This window comes from Chrysemys picta, chromosome 17 (genome assembly GCF_011386835.1).
Source record: "Chrysemys picta bellii isolate R12L10 chromosome 17, ASM1138683v2, whole genome shotgun sequence".
NCBI lineage: Eukaryota > Metazoa > Chordata > Testudines > Emydidae > Chrysemys > Chrysemys picta.
Genome location: NC_088807.1, coordinates 21,900,320 through 21,921,530, shown reverse-complemented (window position 1 = coordinate 21,921,530; position 21,211 = coordinate 21,900,320). Strand labels below are relative to the sequence as shown.

General features: G+C 56.8%; 1 protein-coding gene across 2 annotated transcripts; it reads left to right on the top strand.

Annotated features, from left to right (window-relative positions):
- The first annotated feature begins 4,789 nt into the window (after window positions 1–4,789).
- On the top strand, window positions 4,790–20,609 carry LOC135976382 (platelet glycoprotein VI-like). 2 transcript variants are annotated; one of them, XM_065571719.1, is made up of 3 exons: window positions 4,790–12,503; window positions 14,826–15,116; window positions 16,117–20,609. In XM_065571719.1, exons 1-3 carry the CDS (start codon window positions 12,386–12,388, stop codon window positions 16,128–16,130), a joined length of 423 nt encoding a protein of 140 aa, XP_065427791.1. In that variant the 5' UTR covers window positions 4,790–12,385; the 3' UTR covers window positions 16,131–20,609. The 2 variants fall into 2 exon arrangements, with proteins under 2 accessions (XP_065427791.1, XP_065427790.1); XM_065571718.1 differs by having other exon boundaries at window positions 14,826–20,609.
- Window positions 20,610–21,211: the final 602 nt, after the last annotated feature.

The following is a 21,211-nucleotide window of genomic DNA, read 5'->3' as shown; positions in this document are numbered from 1 at the left end:
ACAGGAACTGGAATGTGTAAACAGCCAGTTAGCAATTACGACCTTGCTCATTTCAGGTACCAAACGATAATGATGAGGTTTGCATGTTTCTAGCTGGGGAAGGGGTAATAAACTAAGGGCAAACAGGACCAAATAACTGTTTAGAGAGAAGTTACTAACAAGCTAGATTTATAGCCCTAGAATGATTTAGTTGCTTAAATGTATAAACATGCCTTTGGTAGAGAGGGGAGGGGGAGTAGGGGGAGGTGGTAGAGAGGGGGAGAGAGGGGGGGCTTAGTTGTAAAATGTATAAAGAAGAGAGGAACTATTTTTGCTGGTGTGCTCGATTTGAGACTTGCCTGTCTCCTTGCACCACTTTCAGATCCCAAATAAACTTTGATTGTTTCTCCACCCCGGTATGTTTATTGGCGCGAAGCACTCCGGGCAACGAACCCCACTGTTGCTGTCCTCGGGCCCCTGTGCCGGCAACACTAGCACCAGTAGCATAGCTAGGGGGGTTCAGGGGAAGCAGCCGCCTCCCCTCAGTACATTTTTCAAAAGCGGCGCCTACCGGGCCGCCGCTGGGGTCCTGCAGACAGGGGGAGGCAGCACGGTCGGACTCCGGAGGAGCCGTTTGAGGGGGCGGCAGGCGCGGCCGGAGGAGCGAAGCGGCTGGGCTCTTCAGCCATCGCGCCCCACACTCAGCACGGCCGCCTCGTGCAAGGGAACCAGGAAGCTGCCAGGGAGAGGGAATCTCCCCACCAGCTGCTGCCCGCCCCACTGCTCTGCTCCCCCCAGTCCCCGGGAGAAGGGAGCAGCACCCGCCCGCCACCTCTTCCCCCGCTCCCGCCCCCCCCCAATGAGCCCCTCCGAGGGGGGACGCAGCATGGCCGCAGTGTGGCCAGAGGAGCCAAGGGAGGGGGTCGCAGAGCGGCCGGAGGAGGAGCCAAGGAGGGGCGTGGCCAGAGGAGGAGCCAAGAAGGGGGCGCCTTTTTTATGGTTGCTCCCATGCACTGGGAAGCTGGCTACACCACTGCCTAGCACGTTTGCTGGTCGCTCACTGAGCCAAAGAATCCCCTGCTCTTTTCCCTTCCCACCCCAGCTTCCCCCAGCCAAGTTCCTCCTCCACTCCCAGAAGACCCAGGCGTGGCTCCCCTCCCTTCCCACCCCGCTCTGTTCCCACCTGCTCACTCACATGCAAACTTTCGCGCCTGGCCCTGTGATGCCCCACCCGAACCTGAGCCCTCAGCTGGCCAGCTAAGGAGTGAGTGGGCGGAGGGGAGGCGCCGGGGGGGTCGGGTCTGAGCATGGGGCAGGGGCTGGAGAGGAGTCCGCGCCACCAGCGAGGGTGGTGCCCCAAATTTTCGGGTGCCATATGCAGCCACCTATGCCTAAGGACAGCCCTGTATGCTGGGGCCGGGAGTGGGAGCCAGTCTGCCACCCCGCCCATCTGGATAAACAGCTCTATGGCCTTGGGACCCAGAAAAGGGGGTAGATGCAGGGTCAGCCTGGCTCCAATTGCCAGCCTTCCCAAAGGCCGCGAGACAGGCACTATATCTCCCTTGTCCTTAACTTGGGGCAGCAATTTAGTGTCGACGCTCCCTGCAGAATTGGCACCCCAGGGTCCATCCCCACTCACCCCTGGATGGGTCCCTCTGCCTCTCAGCTCCACCATCGCCAGTTCATCTCCTGGGTAGAGACCCCCTGCTGGTCAGGGACATGGGTCTCGGGGAGGCCCGGCTGCTCCCAGCCTCTCTCTCAGCCCCAGCTGGGTCAGGAACTGGCTCCTTAAAGCGATCGGCCTCTTCCAACTGAGCAATCAGCTGTGCCTTGGTGAGCTTTCCAACGCGCAGCCGTCTCTCTGCACAGCTCTACAATGTCCTTCTTCAGGAGATGGTTATAGGTCATCTCCACGCTGTTCCCAAGTGGTCACGGACTCACAGGCCTGTGCTCTCTCAGCTCCCCACGGTCCCTGGGGGGAACCACTTCAGTGCGACAGCCCTTCTCGGGGGTCACAATCTCTCTTGGGGGTTAAGACCCTCCACCTCCTGGAACCGCACCTCGCTGAGCCTTAGCACGTCTGTCTCTCACTGTGGGCCCCCTCAGGGAGTCCACTCGCTCTGGACCCCCGCTTGGGGCCTCCACTCCCAGAGGAAATAATGCAACCCTGATCTCTAGACCAGAGCGACTCTCAGCCAGCGTAAAACAGGAGGGTTTATTGAGCATCTGAACACAGCATAGGAAACTCCCAGGGCCTCAGGCCTGGCCTCCCTCAGCACAACACATCCCAGTCTCCCCTGCATCCAGGTGGGCTCTGCTTACTCTCTCTCTCCTGTCCAGAGACCTTGATATCAGGGGCCCAACAGCTCCTCCCCTGTCGTTTGTCTTCGGTCCCAGGTAAACAGGTCGCTTGGGCCCTCTCCCTTCCATCCTCTGGCCCCCTCTGGCTGGAACCAGCTGGTCATGTCACTGGGGTCCTCTCTTCGCAGCCCATTGTCCTCCCACTGGCCAGAACCAGCTGTGACTCCCAAGCTGGGCCTCCTGGTCACCAGGTCACCCATTGCTGGGGTCTCCATTCTCCAGGCTATTGTCCGGTGTCCCAAGTTTTGTCCTCTCCCATCACGTCATTAAACCAGTAACACCCAGGAAAATTGAGTCCCACCCCCTTGCCATGCAAACCATTGAAAAAAACAAGAAAATCCCCCACTTCATCACAGATGGAAAACATGAATGGGGCAACAACGCATCCTTGCTTAACCCCAGTTCTGATGACGAAAGGCCATTGCAGAGAACCGTGGCAGTCATCTGCTCATGGAGAAGCCTTCGGACCTTAATAGATATTGGAGGGCAGCCAAATCTGGCCAGCCACAGGGCTTCGATGAAAGCCATGTATAGCTCCCGATTTTGTTCCCGAGATTTTTTTCCTGGATTTGGCAGTCAACGAAGATCATGTCCGCTGTCCCGTGGGATGGTCTAAAACCACACTGAGATTCCGGCAATATTTCCTCTGCAAGGGGAAGTAATCGGTTTAAGAGGATACGGGCAAGAATTTTCCCTGCTGTAGATAGCAAGGCAATGCCTCGAGAGTCTAACCGCAGCCAACAGCTGGACGTTGAAGCTAGACCCATTCAGACTGGAAATGAGGGGTCAGTTTCTAACTGGGAGGGGAATTAACCACTGGCTCCAGGTACCAAAGCGCACGGTCAATGCCCCATCCCTGGCACTTGTTAAATCAAAGTTGTCTGTTTTCCTGAAGATCTGCTGGCGTTCAGAGGGGGATTAATTCAGGGCAGGGCTGTGGTCTGGGTTAGACAGGAGATCTGACAGATCATGAGAACATCCAGACTGGGTCAGACCAAAGGTCCATGTGTTGTACTTAAAGTACTGCACAGGATCTTTTCAGGGGGAATAAGGCAAAACGCCATATTTATTGGTAATACATGTATCTATCAACACTGTACCATATGCATATGATCTATATTAGACTCATGCACTCACACACACGGACACAAGCACACTCCGTCTTGTTGTTGTTACCAATTAGTTGCTCCCCTTAACCGCACTGGTCAGGTCAGTTAGATGGGGGAGGGGTGGAGCCGGGCTTCTGCCGATCCGGCTCGATGCTCCCATGTTGACAAGAGGAGACCCGGGGTCCTCTGCAAGATGCCTCACATTTTTAGCAGCTTTCCTCTCATGCAAATCTACACCAGATGCAAAATCTGTGTCTGTGTCAGTTGCTCATCTGTGGTGCTTCCTTCTGGGTGTTGTCTTAATGCTGCCACATTTATTTTCAAAGAGGGTGTTTTCAAAAGAAGGTGCTGGCTTCTAACTCACAAGGCCCTCAGTATGTCTGATCTTCTTTAGTGAGCCCACTGGACAAGTTTTATTGTCCTTGGGTGTGGCTTCCATCCCCTCTCCAACTGTTGCAGCTATCTGGAGGTGCTGCCTTCCACCCCTTGCTCATTCACACCTCATTCATTCAACAAGGTGACACAGGCTCCTCTAACCCGCTGTCTCTCTGCACCCCCAGGAGCCTGGATCCGGCCGTGCAGGGAAGAGAATCTCTCAATGGACAAGCCTCACACGGTGCCACGGCTCGTGTCGCAGGTGGGCAGGTTTGCAGACTGAGAGGGAAGGCTGCAAAGTCAAACCCTCCAGCACCAGGAAATGCCAGTTAAGGTTTCCTGAACACCCTTAACTCTGCCCCCTCGAGCACATGCATTACGACACCATCCTTTAATTGCATGATCACGTATTTATTTTACCTACCTGGGTCCCCAGCCGCTTGAACCCAGAATGTAATAATGGGTTCCAGGAGGGATCTGCAGTGGAAGATTGAAGACCAGACCCCATGGTCTCCTGGCTCCCAGCCCAGTGCACCTTCCCCAAGGCTGCAGGGTACATTGACCTGTCCCCACTCCCCACAGAGACAAGGACAAGCTGCGAGCTACATGACACTTGGCCAGGCTGACGGCCCCAGGATTTCCTGGGCGTTGCAGGGACCGTTGCTTATTTTGGCTCCAATAGATTTGTCTGGCAGATTAGAGACAACGTGTGAGGGACTCAGGAAGAGATGAGTGTGACGAAGTGGGAATGTTCTTGATGTGTTATTTGAATGCTGAGTGGGGAGTAATTAACCTGGGAAGGTTGCAGGGGAGTTTTGCTGGGACTGCCTGCATTGGGGAAGGGAGCATACCTGAGCATGTAACCTGAGAACCCAGGAGGGGGGTTGAAAGTCAGGTAACACCTCTGCCCGGGAAACTGGACAAAGGACACAAAGGCTGGGGGAGGAGCCGGGAAAAGGGCAGAAAGGAGATGGCTGAAGGGAGTTTCAGTTCTGGAGCTGGCTGGGGAATAAAGATGGGTGCCCCGACCAACAGGGCTGTGGCTTCCCTGGGGCCCCCAGATGGACCTAACTAAAGGGGGTCCTGTTGTCTGTATCGGCAAGACCTGTTGTGGACTGTGCTCCTGTTGTCTAAATAAACCTTCTGTTTTACTGGCTGGCTGAGAGTCATGGTGAATTGCAGGAAGCCGGGGGCGCAGGGCCTGGTCTCCCCCACACTCCGTGACAACTGGTGGCAGTGGTGCGATCTACTGCACCCCGTGGATGGCGCTTCCTGCAGTAAGTGACTGGGGAGCAGTAAAATGAAGGGGGATTGACAGGGACCAGGCATGCTGAAGAGTCAGCGAGGGACGGTTTCAGGGGGCGATTAAATCCCAGGAGTGTGTAACCAGCAAGAAGGACTTTTGCAGTACCAGGATCCCCCAGGGAATTGTAGTGAGCGGTCCCAGGGGCGGAGGAGTCTGCCGCTCAACCCTGGCAGAGAGGTGGTGACCTCGAGACGGGCTGGCACACTAGGGGTCTCCCTGGAAACTGTGGGGAGCGGTGAGCACACAGGCCGGTGAGTGGCCAGCAGGAAGATGTATGCCAAGCAGCTTAAGAGCGACCTGGTGGAGCTGTGCAAGCAGAGGGGGCTGTGCATTGGGAGGCTCACCAAAGAACAGCTCATTGCCCAGCTGGAGGAGGGAGATCGCTCGAATGAACTGATCCCTGTGTCTGAGGGAAGCAGCCTGGCAGATGCAGCACAGGCCCCAGTGTCTGTCCCAGCTGGGAGTGGTCAGCCAGCTGCTGAGGGCTTCCCGAGACCCCTCCTTCCTATGCCTAGGGGAAGGGTGAGGAGGAGCCCAGCAAATACCAAGGGTACCATGACCCCCCCAGCCAGCAGGGGATCCTCCCGGCGATGCTCAGCGTCCGTGGAACGGAAGTGGCTGAAATGGGAGAGAGAGCTAAAACTGAGAGAACTGGAGGAGAACGAGAAACAGAGGCAGCATGAACTGGAGGAGAAAGAGAGACAGAGGCAACATGAAGAGAAACAGAGACAGCATGAACTGGAGCTGGCAAGGCTGAGGGGCAGTGAGCCCCCGGCTGCGGTGAGTGAGGGGGGACCCAGGACTGCACGGAGCTTTGATAAGTGCATCCTGGCCCAGCGTAAGGAGGGGGAGAACATGGATGACTTCCTGGATGCCTTTGAGATGGCCTGCGAGCTGCACCAGGTTGATCCTGTGGACAGACTCTGGGTTCTCACCCCCTTACTGGACCCCAAAGCCGTGGCATTGTACTGCCAACTGAAAGAGGCGGAGAAAGGGGACACGAACTATTCAAAAAGGCCCTGCTCCGTGAGTTTGGGCTGACTCCTGAGATGTACCAGCGTAAAACCCCTGAGGTCTCAGATCTGCAACTAGCTGTCTGCCTGGAGGGATATGCCAACAAGTGGGCAGATGGGGCCCAGACGAAGGAGGACCAGGTTAAACTGATCGTACTAGAGCAACTGTATGAGCGGTGCCCATCCGACCTGAGGCTGTGGTTGAGGGACAAAAAGCCAGAGAACTATGACACGCAGGGCGGCTGGCTGATGAGTTTGTGAAGAGACGGTCAGGGGGTGTCAGGGAGGAGTCCCAAAGGAACAGACCCACCATGATGCAGGAAGAGAGTGACCCTCGGACCTCCCATAAGGGAAACATGGAGAACCCCCTCCCAAGGGGAACATCTGGTGTCAGGGCCAATCGACCAGCTCGAGGGGACCAACGGGACATGGGCTGCTATTACTGTGGCCAGAGAGGTCACATTAGGACCCAGTGCCTCAGGCTCAGGGACAGACTAAGCAGACCGAATCCACAGAGGGTTAATTGGATAAAGACCCAGCCGGCCAAGGGGAAGACGGCCCAGACAAGGGGGGCTGACAGCTTATCAACTGCTCAGGAGAGAGGAGGGCCCCAGGTCAACTCCTTTGCAGAGCTGGATGCTCCAGACTCAGGGTTTTTGGTTTATACGGTAGGTGCGGGGCGGTCCCTGCGGAGAGAATACCTTGTTCCCCTGGAGGTGGATGGGAGGAAGGTCAATGGATACTGGGATACGGGCGCAGAGGTGACACTGGCCCGGCCTGAGGTGGTAGCTCCAGATCAGGTGGCACCCAACACCTATCTAACCCTGACGGGGGTGGGCGGGACCCCATTCAAGGTGTCCATGGCGAGGGTACACTTGAAATGGGGGGCCAAGGAGGGCCCCAAGGAAGTGGGGGTGCACCACCATTTGCCCACTGAGGTGTTGACGGGGGGGGGCCTGGAGGACTGGCCAAGCAACCCCCAGGGGGCCCTGGTTGTGACCCATAGTCAGAGCCGGCAAGGGACACTGCGCCCTGGCCTTGGGGAGGGTGCCTTGCCTGAGGTGCAGGACCCTAACCTGGTGGGGAGGGAACACCCAGGGACACGGCTCAGGGAGGCTGCAGCTTCAGGCCCAGTCGGTGAGAGAGAACAGGTGGCCATCCCTGTCCCAGCTGCTGAGTTCCAGGCCGAGTTGCAGAAATATCCCTCCTTGCAGAAGATAAGGGACCTGGCCGACCTCAGTGCGGCACAGCCCATGGGGAGAGGTGGCCGGAAAAGGTTCCTGTGGGAGAAGGGGTTCCTGTACCGAGAATGGGCTTCCCCAGGGGAAATGGAGTCATGGGGGATCAGGAGGCAGCTCGTGGTCCCCCGGAAATATCGCCGCCAGCTGCTGTACCGGGCCCATGACATTCCCCTCTCAGGGCACCAGGGAACCTGGCGTACCCGGCAGAGGCTGCTACGAAACTTTTACTGGCCTGGGGTCTTTGTTACTGTCCGACAGTACTGCGGATCCTGTGACCCCTGTCAGAGGGGGAGGAAGGCCTGGGACAAGGGGAAAACAGCTTTAGGACCCTTGCCCAGCATAGAGGATCCTTTCCAGAGGGTGGCCAGGGTAAAAAGGGCGGCTCTAAACCAAGAGAGCCCAAATCACAGACCTCCAGACTGGAGCGCTGGGAGAAGACCACAGCCCAGTTGGAACCCCAGGGGTATTGGGGTGGGAAAAAGGGCACAGGCTGCATAAGCCTTCCCACATGCAGACTACAAGTGCCATCGAGCACACCCAACCTAAAAGGGGGGCAGGAAACTGGAGGGGCCTGGTGTAATTCTCACCAAGGAATGGGAGGGATGCGGGGGCATCCATGGGAACATGGGTAGGTTCAAACTTCCCCAGGTCACTGGCTGAAGTGACCCTGCTCAGTTCGGTCTCAAAGGCGGGACAGATGTGACGAACTGGGACTGTTCTTAATGTGTTATTTGAATGCTGAGTGGGGAGTATTGACCTGGGAAGGTTGCAGGGGGGTTTTGCTGGGACTTCACCCCAAAACTCACTTCAACCTCCTGTTATTGACCCCATGGAGACTGTCCCCAGTGCAGTCAGGGGTGACTCTGGATTGACCCCGGGGGGCTGAGATCAGAATCCAGCCCACAGGTTCCCTGTGGATGCAGTGAGGTGTCTGTTAGCCCTGGCGCTGTCCCTGGGGCTGGCGCTAAGGGCAGGTTACAGACACCTGGGGAGGGGTTTGTGTCTCTCCGTCTCACTCCTGTTTGCGTGTGAACGCAGAGCTCCCTGCACCTGGACCCTCCATCTCCGTCAGCCCCAGCGGGGTGATCGCCCTGGGGGAGCCGTCACCCTCAGCTGTTAGTGTCGGTGCGAGGCCAGGAGGTTATTTCTGTATGAACGTGGAATCCGAATCTGGGAGCTGGATGCATAGGTACTGACTCCGTGGGTGCTCCGGGACTGGAGCACCCACAGGGAAAAATTAGTGGGTGCTCTGCACCCACTGGCACCAGTCAACTGTTTATGGGGCCCGCGGACCAGACAGCAAGTGTGAAAAATCGGGATGCGGTGGGGGGTAATAGGAACCTATACAAGAAAAAGAAGAAGTCCTATAAAATCGAGACATCTGGTCACCCTAGCGGGGCTGTCGCCGATCAGCTGTTTCTGGCTCTGAGCTGCTGCGCTGATCTTCTTCCTGAAGCAGAGTTCTGTGAAAGCTTCAAAGCTTGTCTCTCTCTCTCACCAACAGAAGCTGCTCCAATAAAAGATATGACCTCACTCACCTTGTCGCTCTAATGTGAATAGCCTCCCTCCAAAACTGGCAGAGGTGCTTGGAGGAGGGGGCAGAGAGGAGTGAGCGATGGGTAGGCGGGGGAAGGGGCGGAGATGCGGTGGGGCCTAGGGAGGGGCAGAGTGGGGGGTGGAGCCTCGGGAGGGCACCCACCTGCAAACCCAAAAGTCAGCACCTATGGCTGGATGCCAATGGGGACGAATTCACCATCCCCAGCACCAGGCAGGAAGACGCAGGGGCCTACAGCTGCCGATCCCACGCCCTGTGGGCAGGGCCGGTGCTACCATTAAGGCGAACTAGACGGTTGCCTAGGGCGCCAAGATTTGGGGGCGCCAAAAAGCAGTGCCCCCAATTTTTTTTTACAGCATTCCTCCCCGAGCGCGCGGTCGCCGCTCCACTTCTCCCGCCTCCCAGGCTTGCAGCACCAATCAGCTGTTTGGCACTGCAAGCCTGGGAAGAGAATTAGAGCGGGGGGTGGCGTGCTCGGGGAGGAGGCGGAGCAGAGGTGAGCTGGGGTGGGGAGGTGCCGCAAGGCTCCCCGGGCCAGGGGGGTGGGGAGCTGCCGCGGGCATGCCTCAGGGTGGGGGGGGAGCTTCCGCAGGGCTCCCCACCCCAGCTCACCTCTGCTACATCCCCTCCCCAAGGACACCGTCGCGGCTCTCTGGGGGGGAGCTGCCATGGGGAGGTGCCTCAGGGCAGAGGGGGGGCAGAGAGCTGCCGCAGGGCTGGGGGGGGCGCAAGGTGGAAGTTTCGCCTAGGGCACGAAACTTCCTTGCACCGGCCCTGCCTATGGGAGCCACTCAACAGATCATATGCCAGTGACAACATGCGGATCATTGTTGCAGGTGAGGGGCCCGGCTCGGCGTCCCCGCTCCCAGCCAGACCCTTGGTGAGTGTCTGCCCTGATGGGATGTTCAGAGCCGGGCTCCACCCTGAGCCCTGGGCCCAGCAGATGGGACACCCGGCCGGGGACCCAGAGACGCAGCAGTTACTGGTGGCTTCTGTGCACTCACCCTTGGGGAGATACTGGCTAGATGGGCCCATGGGGGGGTCGGGAATGGGGAGGGGGGACACTGGGCTGGGGGGGCCACTTAAGTAGATAGATGGATACAGAGGGGTGCTCTGGGTTTAGGTCCTTGGGCAGTTTCGGGTGTAGCTCCCAGGAATCTCTGGGATCTCGGAGAGGTTCCTCTGGCTGGGTTTTCTCCCAGGGGCCCCGTCTCTGGGACTGTGCGATGAGGACAGGGCGCAGTGACTCTGCCGGGGTCTGTCTCACAGCCTGTCTCCTTCTCACTGCAGAGCTCATCTTCCGCAAACCCTCCATCTCCCTGAGCCCCAGCTGGGTTTTCTCCCAGGGACTCCGTCTCTGTGCGGTGAAGGCGGGGCACAATGACTGTGCCGGGGTCTGTCTCACAGCCTGTCTCCTTCTCACTGGAGAGACCTATTACCCCAAACCCTCCAGCTCCCTACGCCCCAGCGGAGGGGGGTCGTCCTGAGGGGAGCTGTAACCATCTGGCGTCTGGTTTGGCACCAGAACGTGAGGTTCCTTCTGTACAAAGATGGAAACCCGAACATGCTGCAGGACGTGGAGACAGCTGGGGAGGTGGCTGAGTTTCCCATTCGCAACGTGAGCCGGAGAGATGCAGGAAGCTACAGCTGCCGATATAGCACACAGGGCCGGTGGAAGGATATTTTGCACCCTAGGCGAAACTTCCACCTTGCGCCCCCCCGGCCCCAGGGGCCAGCTGTGCCCAGGGGCTGCTCCCCAGAGCAGGTTCCCTCCTCCCAGCCCCCTGATCTCCCCTGGAGAGTGCACAGCACCCCCACAAGCCCTCCCCACCCCGGCGGTCCCCGCCCAGAGTCCACTCACTGACTTTGCCGGCCTTGGGCCGCTGCAGCAGTTCGGCAGGGAGGAGACGCCTTCTGGAGGCACCAGAGAGCCAGAGCGTCGGCTTGAGGGGGCGGCAAGCCCCAGCCATGGAGGAGCCAGTGTGGCACAGGGGGGCAGCAGCCCTGCAAAAGCGCTGGCGTGGCTAGCGGGGAGCAGCCGCGCTCCCCGCCCCTCCTGTTTTAGGTCATATATAAAACAGATTTATTAACTCCAGAAGGAGAGCTTTTAAGTGGTTATAAGGAGCAGGTGCAGAGATCAGAGTTGGTTGCTTAAGAAATAAAAATGTATTTGCAGTCTTAGTTCCACAAATGAAACAGGATTTGAATCAGGCAGTGTCTCCCCCGTCAGATGGGACAAGCAGGTTACAGATCCTCAATACACAGACTGAACTCCATCCCAGCCTCCAACCACCCTTCCCCGGTTCAAAGTCTTTGTCCTCCAGATGTTCCTCCAGATGTTGAGTTGAGGGGAAGAGAAGCCCAGGGGTTATGTCCCTTCCCCTCTTCTATATTTTTTTTCCAGCTTGCTGGAAAGATCTTTACTGTGATCTGGGAATCAGGCAGTCCCCATTGGTCCAGCAATCTCCATTGTACACAGTCTCTGGGATGGTGGATTCTTTCCTTGGGGCGTGTTGATGAGCCATTAACAGCGTCTGGCTGGTTCTCTGTTGCAGTTGAAAGGGTGTCTGTGGGCATCTCTCAACCCCACGACATATTTCAGTAGCACACACAGCAATGCTTCCGAACTTCCCATACAAGGACAGCACATACAGTAAATCCTCCTTTAATGTCATCCCTGTTAACGTTGTTTCATTGTTACGTTGCTGATCAGTTAGAAGCTACGTCTTCACTACCCGCCTGAATCGGAGGGTAGAAATCGATCTCTTGGGGATCGAATTATCGTGTCTTGTCAGGACGCGACAATCAATCCCCGAATTGACGCTTGTACTCCACTAGCGCAGGTAGGAGTAAGTGCCGTCGACAGGGGAGCCGCGGAGGTCGATTTTGCTGCCGTCCTCACAGCAGGGTTAGTCGGCTCAGATACGTCGAATTCAGCTACGCTATTTGCATAGCTGAATTTGCGTATCTTAAATGCCCCCCCCCCCATAGTGAAGACGTAGCCAGAGAACAAGTTTGTTTAAAGTTGCGCAATGCTCCCTTATAACGTTGTTTGGCAGCCGCCTGCTTTGTCCACTGCTTGCAGCAAGAGCAGCCCGTTGGAGCGAGCTGATGGGGGCTTGGAACCAGGGTGAACCGGCAGCCCCCCATCAGCTCCCCTAAATTCGCTGTGCAGCAGTTGCCCAGCAGGCTACCAATTGCCAGCAGTTCAGAGTCCCTCCTCCCATTGCCCTGTGCTGCTCCTTCCCTCTGCCTTGGAGCTGCTCCCAGGAGCCTGCTGCTTGTCTGTGCGGCGTTGGGGGGAGAGGGGTGCTCTCCACAGAGACACAGACAAGCTGGGAGCTGCATGATGCTTGGCCAGGCTGACAAGGTTTCCTGGGTTTTGCAAAGATTTCTGTTTACTTTGACTGTGCTAGATTTTGCCTGCAGATTAGAGACAGGGTGTGATGGACGCAGGAACAGATGAGACATCGTCGACTTCCTGTAGCCCGGATGTTGGAGGAAGCGCTGAGGGGCCCCTCGCTGCCCCCATCATGGCGTCTGCTCTCACTGTCCTCTTCCTCAGTGAGTATCGGAGACAGCCAGGGCTTGTGTCCATGGGCAGGAGGGAATCTGAGACCAGGGAATGTGCCCATGGGGGGGATCTGAGACCAGGGCGTGTGCCCTTGGGGTGGGATCTGAGACCAGGCCATGTGCCTATAGGGGGATCTGAGACCAGGGAATGTGCCCATGAGGGGGTGGGATCTGAGATCAGGGCATGTCCCCGTGGGGGAATCTGAGACCAGGGCATGTGCCTATGCTGGGGATTTGAGACCAGGGTGTTTGCCCATGGGGGGAGGGATCTGAGACCAGGACATGTGCCCATGGAGGGGAGGGGGATTTGTGACTAGGGCGTGTGCCCATGGGAGGGAGATCTGAGACCAGGACGTGTGCCCATGTGGGGGATCTGAGACCAGGGAATGTACCCATGGGAGGAGGATCTGAAAAAAGGGCATGTGCCCATGAGGGGGGAATCTGAGACCAGGGCGCATGTCCACATGGTGGGGGATCTGAGATGAGGGCGTGTGCCTATGGGGGGAGGTCCAAGACCTGAGCATGTGTCCATGGGATTGGATCTGAGACCAGCACATGCGCCCAGTTGAAAGGTTGGCTGTAGGCGTTTGTCAACCTCACAACATATTTCAGTAGCACACACAGCAATGCTTCATAACTTCCCATACAATGATAGCACATACAGTGCAACAGGGCATGAATATTCAACAGATCAAGACTTTTAAAATGATGCCTCACAAGGCAACTTTGTACCCAGCCTACCATAATTCTATTGTAGTGGTGAATATGGGGGCTCCACGGTGCTACTTTGAGGTACAGATTGTCACACTGTGGTATCACCACGGCGCGGCCAGGGCCTGGGCAGGAGGCCCGGTATCTGTGAGAAACAGACTGTGAACTTCCTTTCCCGTGCAGAGGCGGCTGTTTGTGGTGTCCCTGTGCCCACAGGGCGGGTGACTTGTTTCCTTTAACCTTCCCCATCTTTTCCTTATTTTTTATGAGTTGCTGTTTAATAAATTGTATGTGCTCTGAACTCTATGTACTGATCAGTGGGTCACGGAAGCATCGGGTGCAGGGAGTGCCCTGGAGTGGGGACACCCTTGCCCCTGACCACAACAAGACAGGGGGTCGAGCCCCCAGGGATCCGGGCCCAGCCTTGCCGGGGTTACGAGGACTCTGCCGCATGGGAGGGAGGAAGGGGAGCCCTCAAGGTCAGGCAGGCCTCTGGGTAAGGGGAGTGGGAGCGAGGACTCAGATCCTTTCACTCGCCAATCCCACCGGGGCATGTATAAGCCAGGAAAGTTCCCCACAATAGCGGGTCCATTCCCTCGCTTACACTAGGAGCGGGGTCAGCAGCCGCCCTGCCCGTCTGTCTGGAGAGTGAAATGAACCGGTTCCTCCCCGCAAAGCCCGGCTGGTCTGGAAACAAGCGGCTCTGCTCCAGTGACTCCCAAAGGAGCAAGACTTGGAGACGGTCTGACTCCAGCTGTTGGCTAGGGTTACCATACGTCCGGATTTTCCCGGACATGTCCGGCTTTTTGGGCGTCAAATCCTCGTCTGGGGGGAAATCCCAAAAACCCGAACATGTCCTGGAAAATAGGGAGGGGCCGGCGCCACTGGGTGCTGGGCCGGGGGCTGGGCTGGGGCTGGCAGTGCTGGGCCAGGGGTGCTCAGCCGGGGGCTGGCCTGGGGCCCGGGGGTGCGGGGCTGGGCCAGGCCCGGCGGTGCGGGGCCGGCAGTGCTGGGCCGGGGGCCTGGGCCAGCAGTGCTGGGCCGGGCTGGGGGCCGGCGGTGCTGGACCAGGGGCCGGGCTGGGGGCTGGCGGTGCTGGGCCGGGGGCCGGGGGCTGGCGGTGCTGGGTGGGGGCCGGGGCCGGGGGCCGGCGGTGTGAGGGCCGGGGGCTGGCGGTGCAGGGGCCGGGGGCCGGTGGTGCGGGAGCCGGGGGCTGGCGGTGGTTAGATCATCAGGACTTGGCTTTAGGGTGGGGGCTTTTTCTCACCGTGTCTGTGCAGCAACCAGCACCTCTGACTCCCAGCCCCCTCCCAATCTAACCACTAGACGCCACTCCCCTCCCAGAGCCAGGGATAGAACCCACGCGTCCTGGCTCCCAGACTGGGGGGGGGGGATGAAATAGATAGATGGGTACAGAGGGTTGCTCTGGATTTTGGTCCTTGGGCAGTTTCAGTCGTAGCTCCCAGGAATCTCTGGGATCTCGGAGAGGTTCCTCTGGCTGGGTTTTCCCCGAGGAGCCCCGTCTCTGGGACTGTGTGGCGAGAATGGGGCGCAATGAGTGTGCTGGGGTCTGTCTCATGGCCTGTCTCCTTCTCATGGTAGACCTCAGGTACCCCAAACCCTCCATCTCCCTGCGCCCCAGTGGGGATGTCGCCCCGGAGGGGGCTGTGACCGTCCAGTGTCGGGGTCGGCACCAGAACATGAGGTTCCTTCTGTACCAAGATGGAAACCCAAATGTGCTCCAGGACGCAGAACCTGCTGGGGACCTGGCTGAGTTTCCCATTCGCGACGTGAGCCAGAGAGATGCAGGGAGCTACAGCTGCTATCATCATGACAAAGTGTACCCATTCACCTGGTCACATCCCAGCGACCCTGTGGAGCTGGTGGTAGCAGGTGAGGGGCCCGGCTCAGTATCCCCGGTCCCAGCCCCACAGCCAGCCGGACGCTCAGGGGCAAGGGCATGTGTGAGGGGGCAAGCTGACACAGGCCCCCCTGAATCAATGGGGCACAGAACTCCTCCGGGGAGCAGAGTCAGCTCCTCTGGCTGCGGGGGGCACACAAAGTGCCCCTCCAAAAGTGGCCATATTTTTATTCCTGTGCACGCCCCTGATCAGGGGGTCTCTGCGCCAATGGGGCGCTCAGAGCCCTGGACCCAGCAGAGGAGATGCCCGGCTGGGGGGCAGGGACGGAATCACTGGTGGGTTCCCCAGCAAGGGGCAGCAGCAGCTGCTGGAGGTTTGAGGCAGAAGGAGGGGGGATCCTTGCCCCAGGGGGAGCTGCAGAGCAGGGGCCTTTCCCAGGGGGATGCTCCCCCGGCTGCCCCGGCTCTGGGGACGCACAGAGGAGTCAGGGTCCAGGGGCTGCCCAGCCGGCCCCACCCCCAGCCTGTGACTGCATTCCAGGGCTGGCTGTGTGATGCCCACCTGGGCTGGGGGCTGTCGGGTTCAAGAGCAGTGGGAGCTGCACGAGGTGGCTGCTCACAGCTGTGGGGAGACCCCCAAGGATTCCCGGGCAGCAGAAGTGGGGCGAGCTTGACCCTGGTTTTCGGATCAGAACCACACTCTTGTCAACATTTAATTTTGAACTTGGAGAGTTTAAGGGTTAAAAATCAGTTACAGTGAGTGACCCATGACCAAGATCCTGACAGAAAAAGCCTGAAAGAATGTGCTTACTGAGAGGGTTGTATTTTAAGCAAAAGGCCCCAGAGCAGGAACTGAGAAATCTGTTCATTGCCAGTGATAAGGAAGCAGCCCCAGCGAAAATGCTTGCAGTGACAAACCGGCAGCTAGAACTTGAACAAAAGTGAAAAATAACTGATTTGGAGGGAGAAGCTGCTGAAAGAGAACACCTGGGGTTTGAACATGAACAAACAATGGCAGATATTCGATTGCAGGAACTAGAAGCTAAGGCAAAAGTGGACAGACTTAAGCGTCAACTCAAAAGAATAAAAGCACAACAGGAATTGTATCATCCTGAAAAACCAGCTCCTCTCAACAGCACAGATGGGGATAGAATCTCTCCAGTTTGTAACAACGTGGGTGTGTTGTTTGACTCTAAGCCGGTGTCTGTGTGTAACCAAATTTACCCCAACACGGCCCCCTTTTCTGTAAATGCTTTTACTGTGAGCTCGGGTGAAGGTAACCCCATAACTTGTGTAGAGAATGTAAAAGTCGATGGTAAAAGCTGTTTAGGGCAAATTGCAGACAGAAAAAGCCTGTCAGCCTGTGATGGTTGAAAATTCATCTGTTAACCCAGAGCTGATTCTGGATACAACTAAAGCCCAGGAAGGAAGTGGTCCTGAATTTGTGTCTGCTAGGGATAACATTGCAACTAGGTTGCATCCAGTTGATGTCATAAATCGCTCCCAGAGACCAAGTGATTCTGGTGCTTCTATTTTGCCTGTTGCTAGTGTGTTGCTGGGTAAAGATACAACAACCTTGTCCGATCAGGGAGATATCCTAGCCAGGGCACAAGGAAAACATGAAGGTGATTGGACATTGTTACCCACTGACAGTGTAGAAACTTGGCACAAGGAAGAAAATGCTTCTAACCTGGTGACTATGAAGTCGAGCAGTTTACCTGAAAGGGGGTTTGTGAAAATCCTCGTGATGGGCCAGAGGTGATTCTGGATGGATGTGAAACTCAGGAATTTGGTGATTTGTCTGTGGTGCCAAAGTCAGTTCTGGACATAAATAAAGCTCAGAGAACCCTGTTGCAGTGCCCGATATTGCAGAGGGAACGGAATTTCTTGGTGAAGTCCCTGAAGTCTGTGACAAGGAATTGTTTACATTGACTCTGAAAGGGCCATTGTTGATAGTAAACAGTCTCTCTTCTGAGAAAAGTGTGTTGGTGCCGAGTAGGCAACGTCTTTCAAATGAAAATGAATCCACGGCATGTGCTTTGAAAAAATCCAGTGTGGAGAGCTTTAAGGAGATTTCAGCTGGAATAAAAATTGTTAGGGAGTTTAAACAGCCCTATATGCTTAACCAGCCTGTCAGGGAGACAATGGTGCAGGGACAGGACTGTCTCCATGTTGATTCTTTGAGTGAACAGTCTGTATCTCAGGTTCAGAGGGACGACTGGACAGCTGAATCTGCAGAGCAGGAGGACAGTTGTGCAGTTAATCTCTCGAGAATACAGGGGAAAGCAGGCAAATTCTCATCTCTAGGTACTTTGGAGATGACTTGTAGTCTCTTAGTGGACCTGACATCTGATTCCATGTGGAAGCAGAGGTTGGTAAGGGAAGGACAAAAGAACCTTGACTCTAACGTGGTAGTGAAAATGGACGGTATCGCTTTAAGACAGGGTCCAGCCTTGGAATTGGTAAAGGTTGAGGATTTGAAAACTAGTAAACAAGCTACTGTCTGTGTTGATGCAAATTACCTGACTGTCTGGGGGGAGAGAGTTACTCCTCACTTAACGTCGTCCCGGTTAATGTTGTTTCATTGTTATGTTGCTGATCAATTAGGGGACATGCTCGTTTAAAGTTGCGCAATGCTCCCTTATAACGTTGTTTGGTAGCCGCCTGCTTTGTCCACTGCTTGCAGGAAGAGCAGTCCGTTGGAGCGAGCTGGTGGGGGCTTGGAACCAGGGTGGACCAGCAGCCCCCCATCAGCTCCCCGAAATTCCCTGGGCGGAAGCCGTCCAGCAGGCTATCAGTTGCTGGGGAATTCAGCTGTCCCTCCCCTCACATCCGTGTGCTGCTCCTGCCCTCTGCCTTGGAGCTGTCCCCCTCCCCCCGCTCCTGTACCCCATCTCCTGTACCTTATCTCCACAGGGGGGGGGACACTACAGGGCTCAGGACGGAGGGAGCTTGCTGGCAGCAGCTGCTGTCCTGATCTACTTAAAAAGACAAGGTACTTAGAGTGGGGTCAATGTATTTAAAGGGGCAATGCTCGTCTCTCTCACACACACACTGTGTGTGTCTCTGTGTCATGGACTCACAGGTCATGCTCACTCTTGGCCCCGTACGGTCCCTGGGGGGAACCCCCTTCAGTGCGACAGCCCTTCTCAAGGGTCCACTCTCTCTCGGGGATTAAGCCCCTCCACCTCCTGGAGCCGCACCTCTCTGAGCCTTAGCATGTCTGTCTCTGTTGTGGACCCCCTCAGGGAGTCCACTTGCTCTGGACCCTGGGGTCTCCACTCCCAGAGGGAATAATGCAGCCCTGTTCTCTAGTCTGGAGCGACTCTCAGCCAGCGTAAAACAGGATGGGTTATTGAGCGTCTGAACACAGCACAGGACACTCTCAGGGCCTCAGGCCTGGCCTCCCTCAGCACAGCTCATCTTAGACTTTCCTGCATCCAGGTGGGCTCTGCCTGCTCCCCCTCTCCAGCCCCAAGCCCCCCTGCTTCCCAGCTGGGCATCTGATATCACTGGCCCCAAGCCCTGCCTCTGTCCATTGTCTTCTCTCCAGGTAAACAGGTTGCCTGGGCCTCCACTTCTCTCTTCTGTCCTCTGGTCCCCTCTGGCTGGAACCGGCTGGTCAGGTCACCGGGGTCCTCTCTTCACAGCCCATTGTCCTCCCACTGGCCAGAACCGCCTGTGACTGCCGAGCTGGGCCTGCTGTTCACCAGGTCACCAGTCGCTGGGGTCTCCATTCTCCAGGCCATTGGCTGGGGTCCCAAGTTCCCTCTCTGGTCCTCTGTAACAACAAACTCCCTCTCCCCTCACCTCGTTAAACCAGTAACACCCAAGGACACTGAACCCCACCCCCTCTGCATGCAACCCACTGGAAAAACAAGGAAAAAACAAGAAAATCCCGCACCTCGTCACACTTTGTCTCTCCTTCCCCCCCTCTCTCTCTCTCTCTTTCTCTCTCTCTCTCTCACACACACACACAGGTTTGTGTCTCTGTCTCTCTCTCTCTCACGCTGTGTTGTAGAGTGTGAGGCTCCATTAACAACACTGTGTTAACCCCTGAGGGCTCAGCCGAGTGCTAGTTCATCATTTAGCAGTAAGGCTCCCTGGGAAATATCCCACCCGCTGACTCCACCACCTCAACCAAGCTTCACAGTCATCATTGCTATGTCCAGTTTTCAATTGTTTGTTTAAAACTTATACTGTGTGTGTGTGTGTGTGTATCTAAACTATACTCTTTTGTCTGGTGAAAAACATTTCCCTGGAACCTAACCCCCCCATTTACATTAATTCTTATTGGGAAACTGGATTCACTTCACATGGTTTTGCTGAAAGTAGCATTTTTCAGGAACAGAACTACCACGTTAAGTGAGGAATTACTGTACAATGAAAGAAGACATGAATGTTCAACAGATCAAGACTTTTAAAATGATGCCTCACAAGGCAACTTTGTACCCAACCGATCATAATTCTATCGTAGTGGGGAACATGGGGGCTCCAGAGAGCTACTTTGAGGTACAGATTGTCACACTGTGGTATCACCACGGCGCAGCCAGGGCCTGAGCAGGAGGCCTTGAACGTGTGAGGAAGAGACTGTGAACTTCCTTTCCCTTGCAGAGGTTGCTGTTTGTGGTGTCCCCGTGCCCACAGGGCAGGTGACTTGTTTCCTTTAACCTTCCCCATCTTTTCCTTATTTTTTATGAGTTGCTGTTTAATAAATGGTACGTGTTCTGAACTCTATGTACTGATCAGTGGGTCAGGGAAGCATCGGGTGCAGAGAGTGCCCTGGAGTGGGGACACCCTTGCCCCTGACCACAACAAGACAGGGGGTCGAGCCCCCAGGGATCTGGGGCCCAGCCTTGCCGGGGTTATGAGGACTCTGCCACACGGGAAGGAGGAAGGGGAGTCCTCGAGGTCAGGCAGGCCTCTAGGTAAAGGGAGTAGGAGCGAAGACTCAGATCCTTTCACTAGCCAATCCCACTGGGGCGTGTATAACCCAGGAAAGTTCCCCACAATAGCGGGACCATTCCCTCGCTTACACTGGGAGCGGGGTCAGCGGCCGCCCTGTCCGTCCATCTGGACAGTGAAATGAACCGGTTCCTCCCCCCAAAGCCCAGCTGGTCTGGAAACAAGCGGCTCTGCTCCAGTGACTCCCGAGGGAACGAGACTTGGAGCCGGTCTGACTCCAGCTGTTGGCCGCGGTCGCTCAGCCCCCATTTCAATACACAGGCCGGGTTTGATTTCTTGTCCGTGGGGTTAAAAGCTTTGCCTTTGAACGGCTGCTGCTGGTGGTTTGCCCAGGAGCCGAGTAGAACCAGGGGCTCGGTTTGAAACGAGCCCCGGCCCCCGGCCTGTGTAACGCTGGTGAGGGAGAGAGTTTCCAACCCCTCTGAACCCTCTGGGCCTGTGAGACCCTCTGCAAAGAGCAGCTGGGTACGGGAATTTGGGGGGGGACAGGCCAAGGGTCATGCGGGGGAAGAGAATAGAGGGGAGCCGGGCTGAGGTCAGAGAGGAAGTGGGGACAGGAATTTGAGGGGACACAGAAAGGGGGCAGCTGGGTGGGTGGTGGAGTGCGACGGGACAGGCATTGGAGGGAGTTGGGAGAGGGAGTTGAGGTGGAAGGGGAATGGGGGCGAGCAGGACGGGGGATGGGGATGGAGTCGGAGTCGGCAGATGGGGTGTGTGTGGAGGGCTTTGTTTTCTGGCTAAAACTCTGGCTGAGCTGGGGCGCCTCTGGCCAGCTTGGGAGAGGCGGGGAGCCAGGGGCAGGCGACGCCTCCCAGTGCCCCCCATGGCATTGGGGCAGGTTCACCCTGAAATGCTCACAAGGGGGGAACCCAGGCACCCCCCAGCCGTAGGGGGCAGCTTCCATTGTCCCTCCTTCCCCGCCACTGCCCTGCCCAACTCAACCCACACCCCTCACCCCCCAATGTTCCCCCACATTCTCCCACCCTCTGTATTCCCCTGCTTCTTACTGCCTCTCCCTGTCTAGGTCGGCACCATTTCCCTGAGGGCAGCCTGACACCAAGCCCAATGGGGACACTGGGAGATGGCAGCCATCTTCACTGATGGCGGGGGATGGGCATTTGAGGGGAAACAGGGCAGGGGAGAAGGGTGTGAGGACAGACGG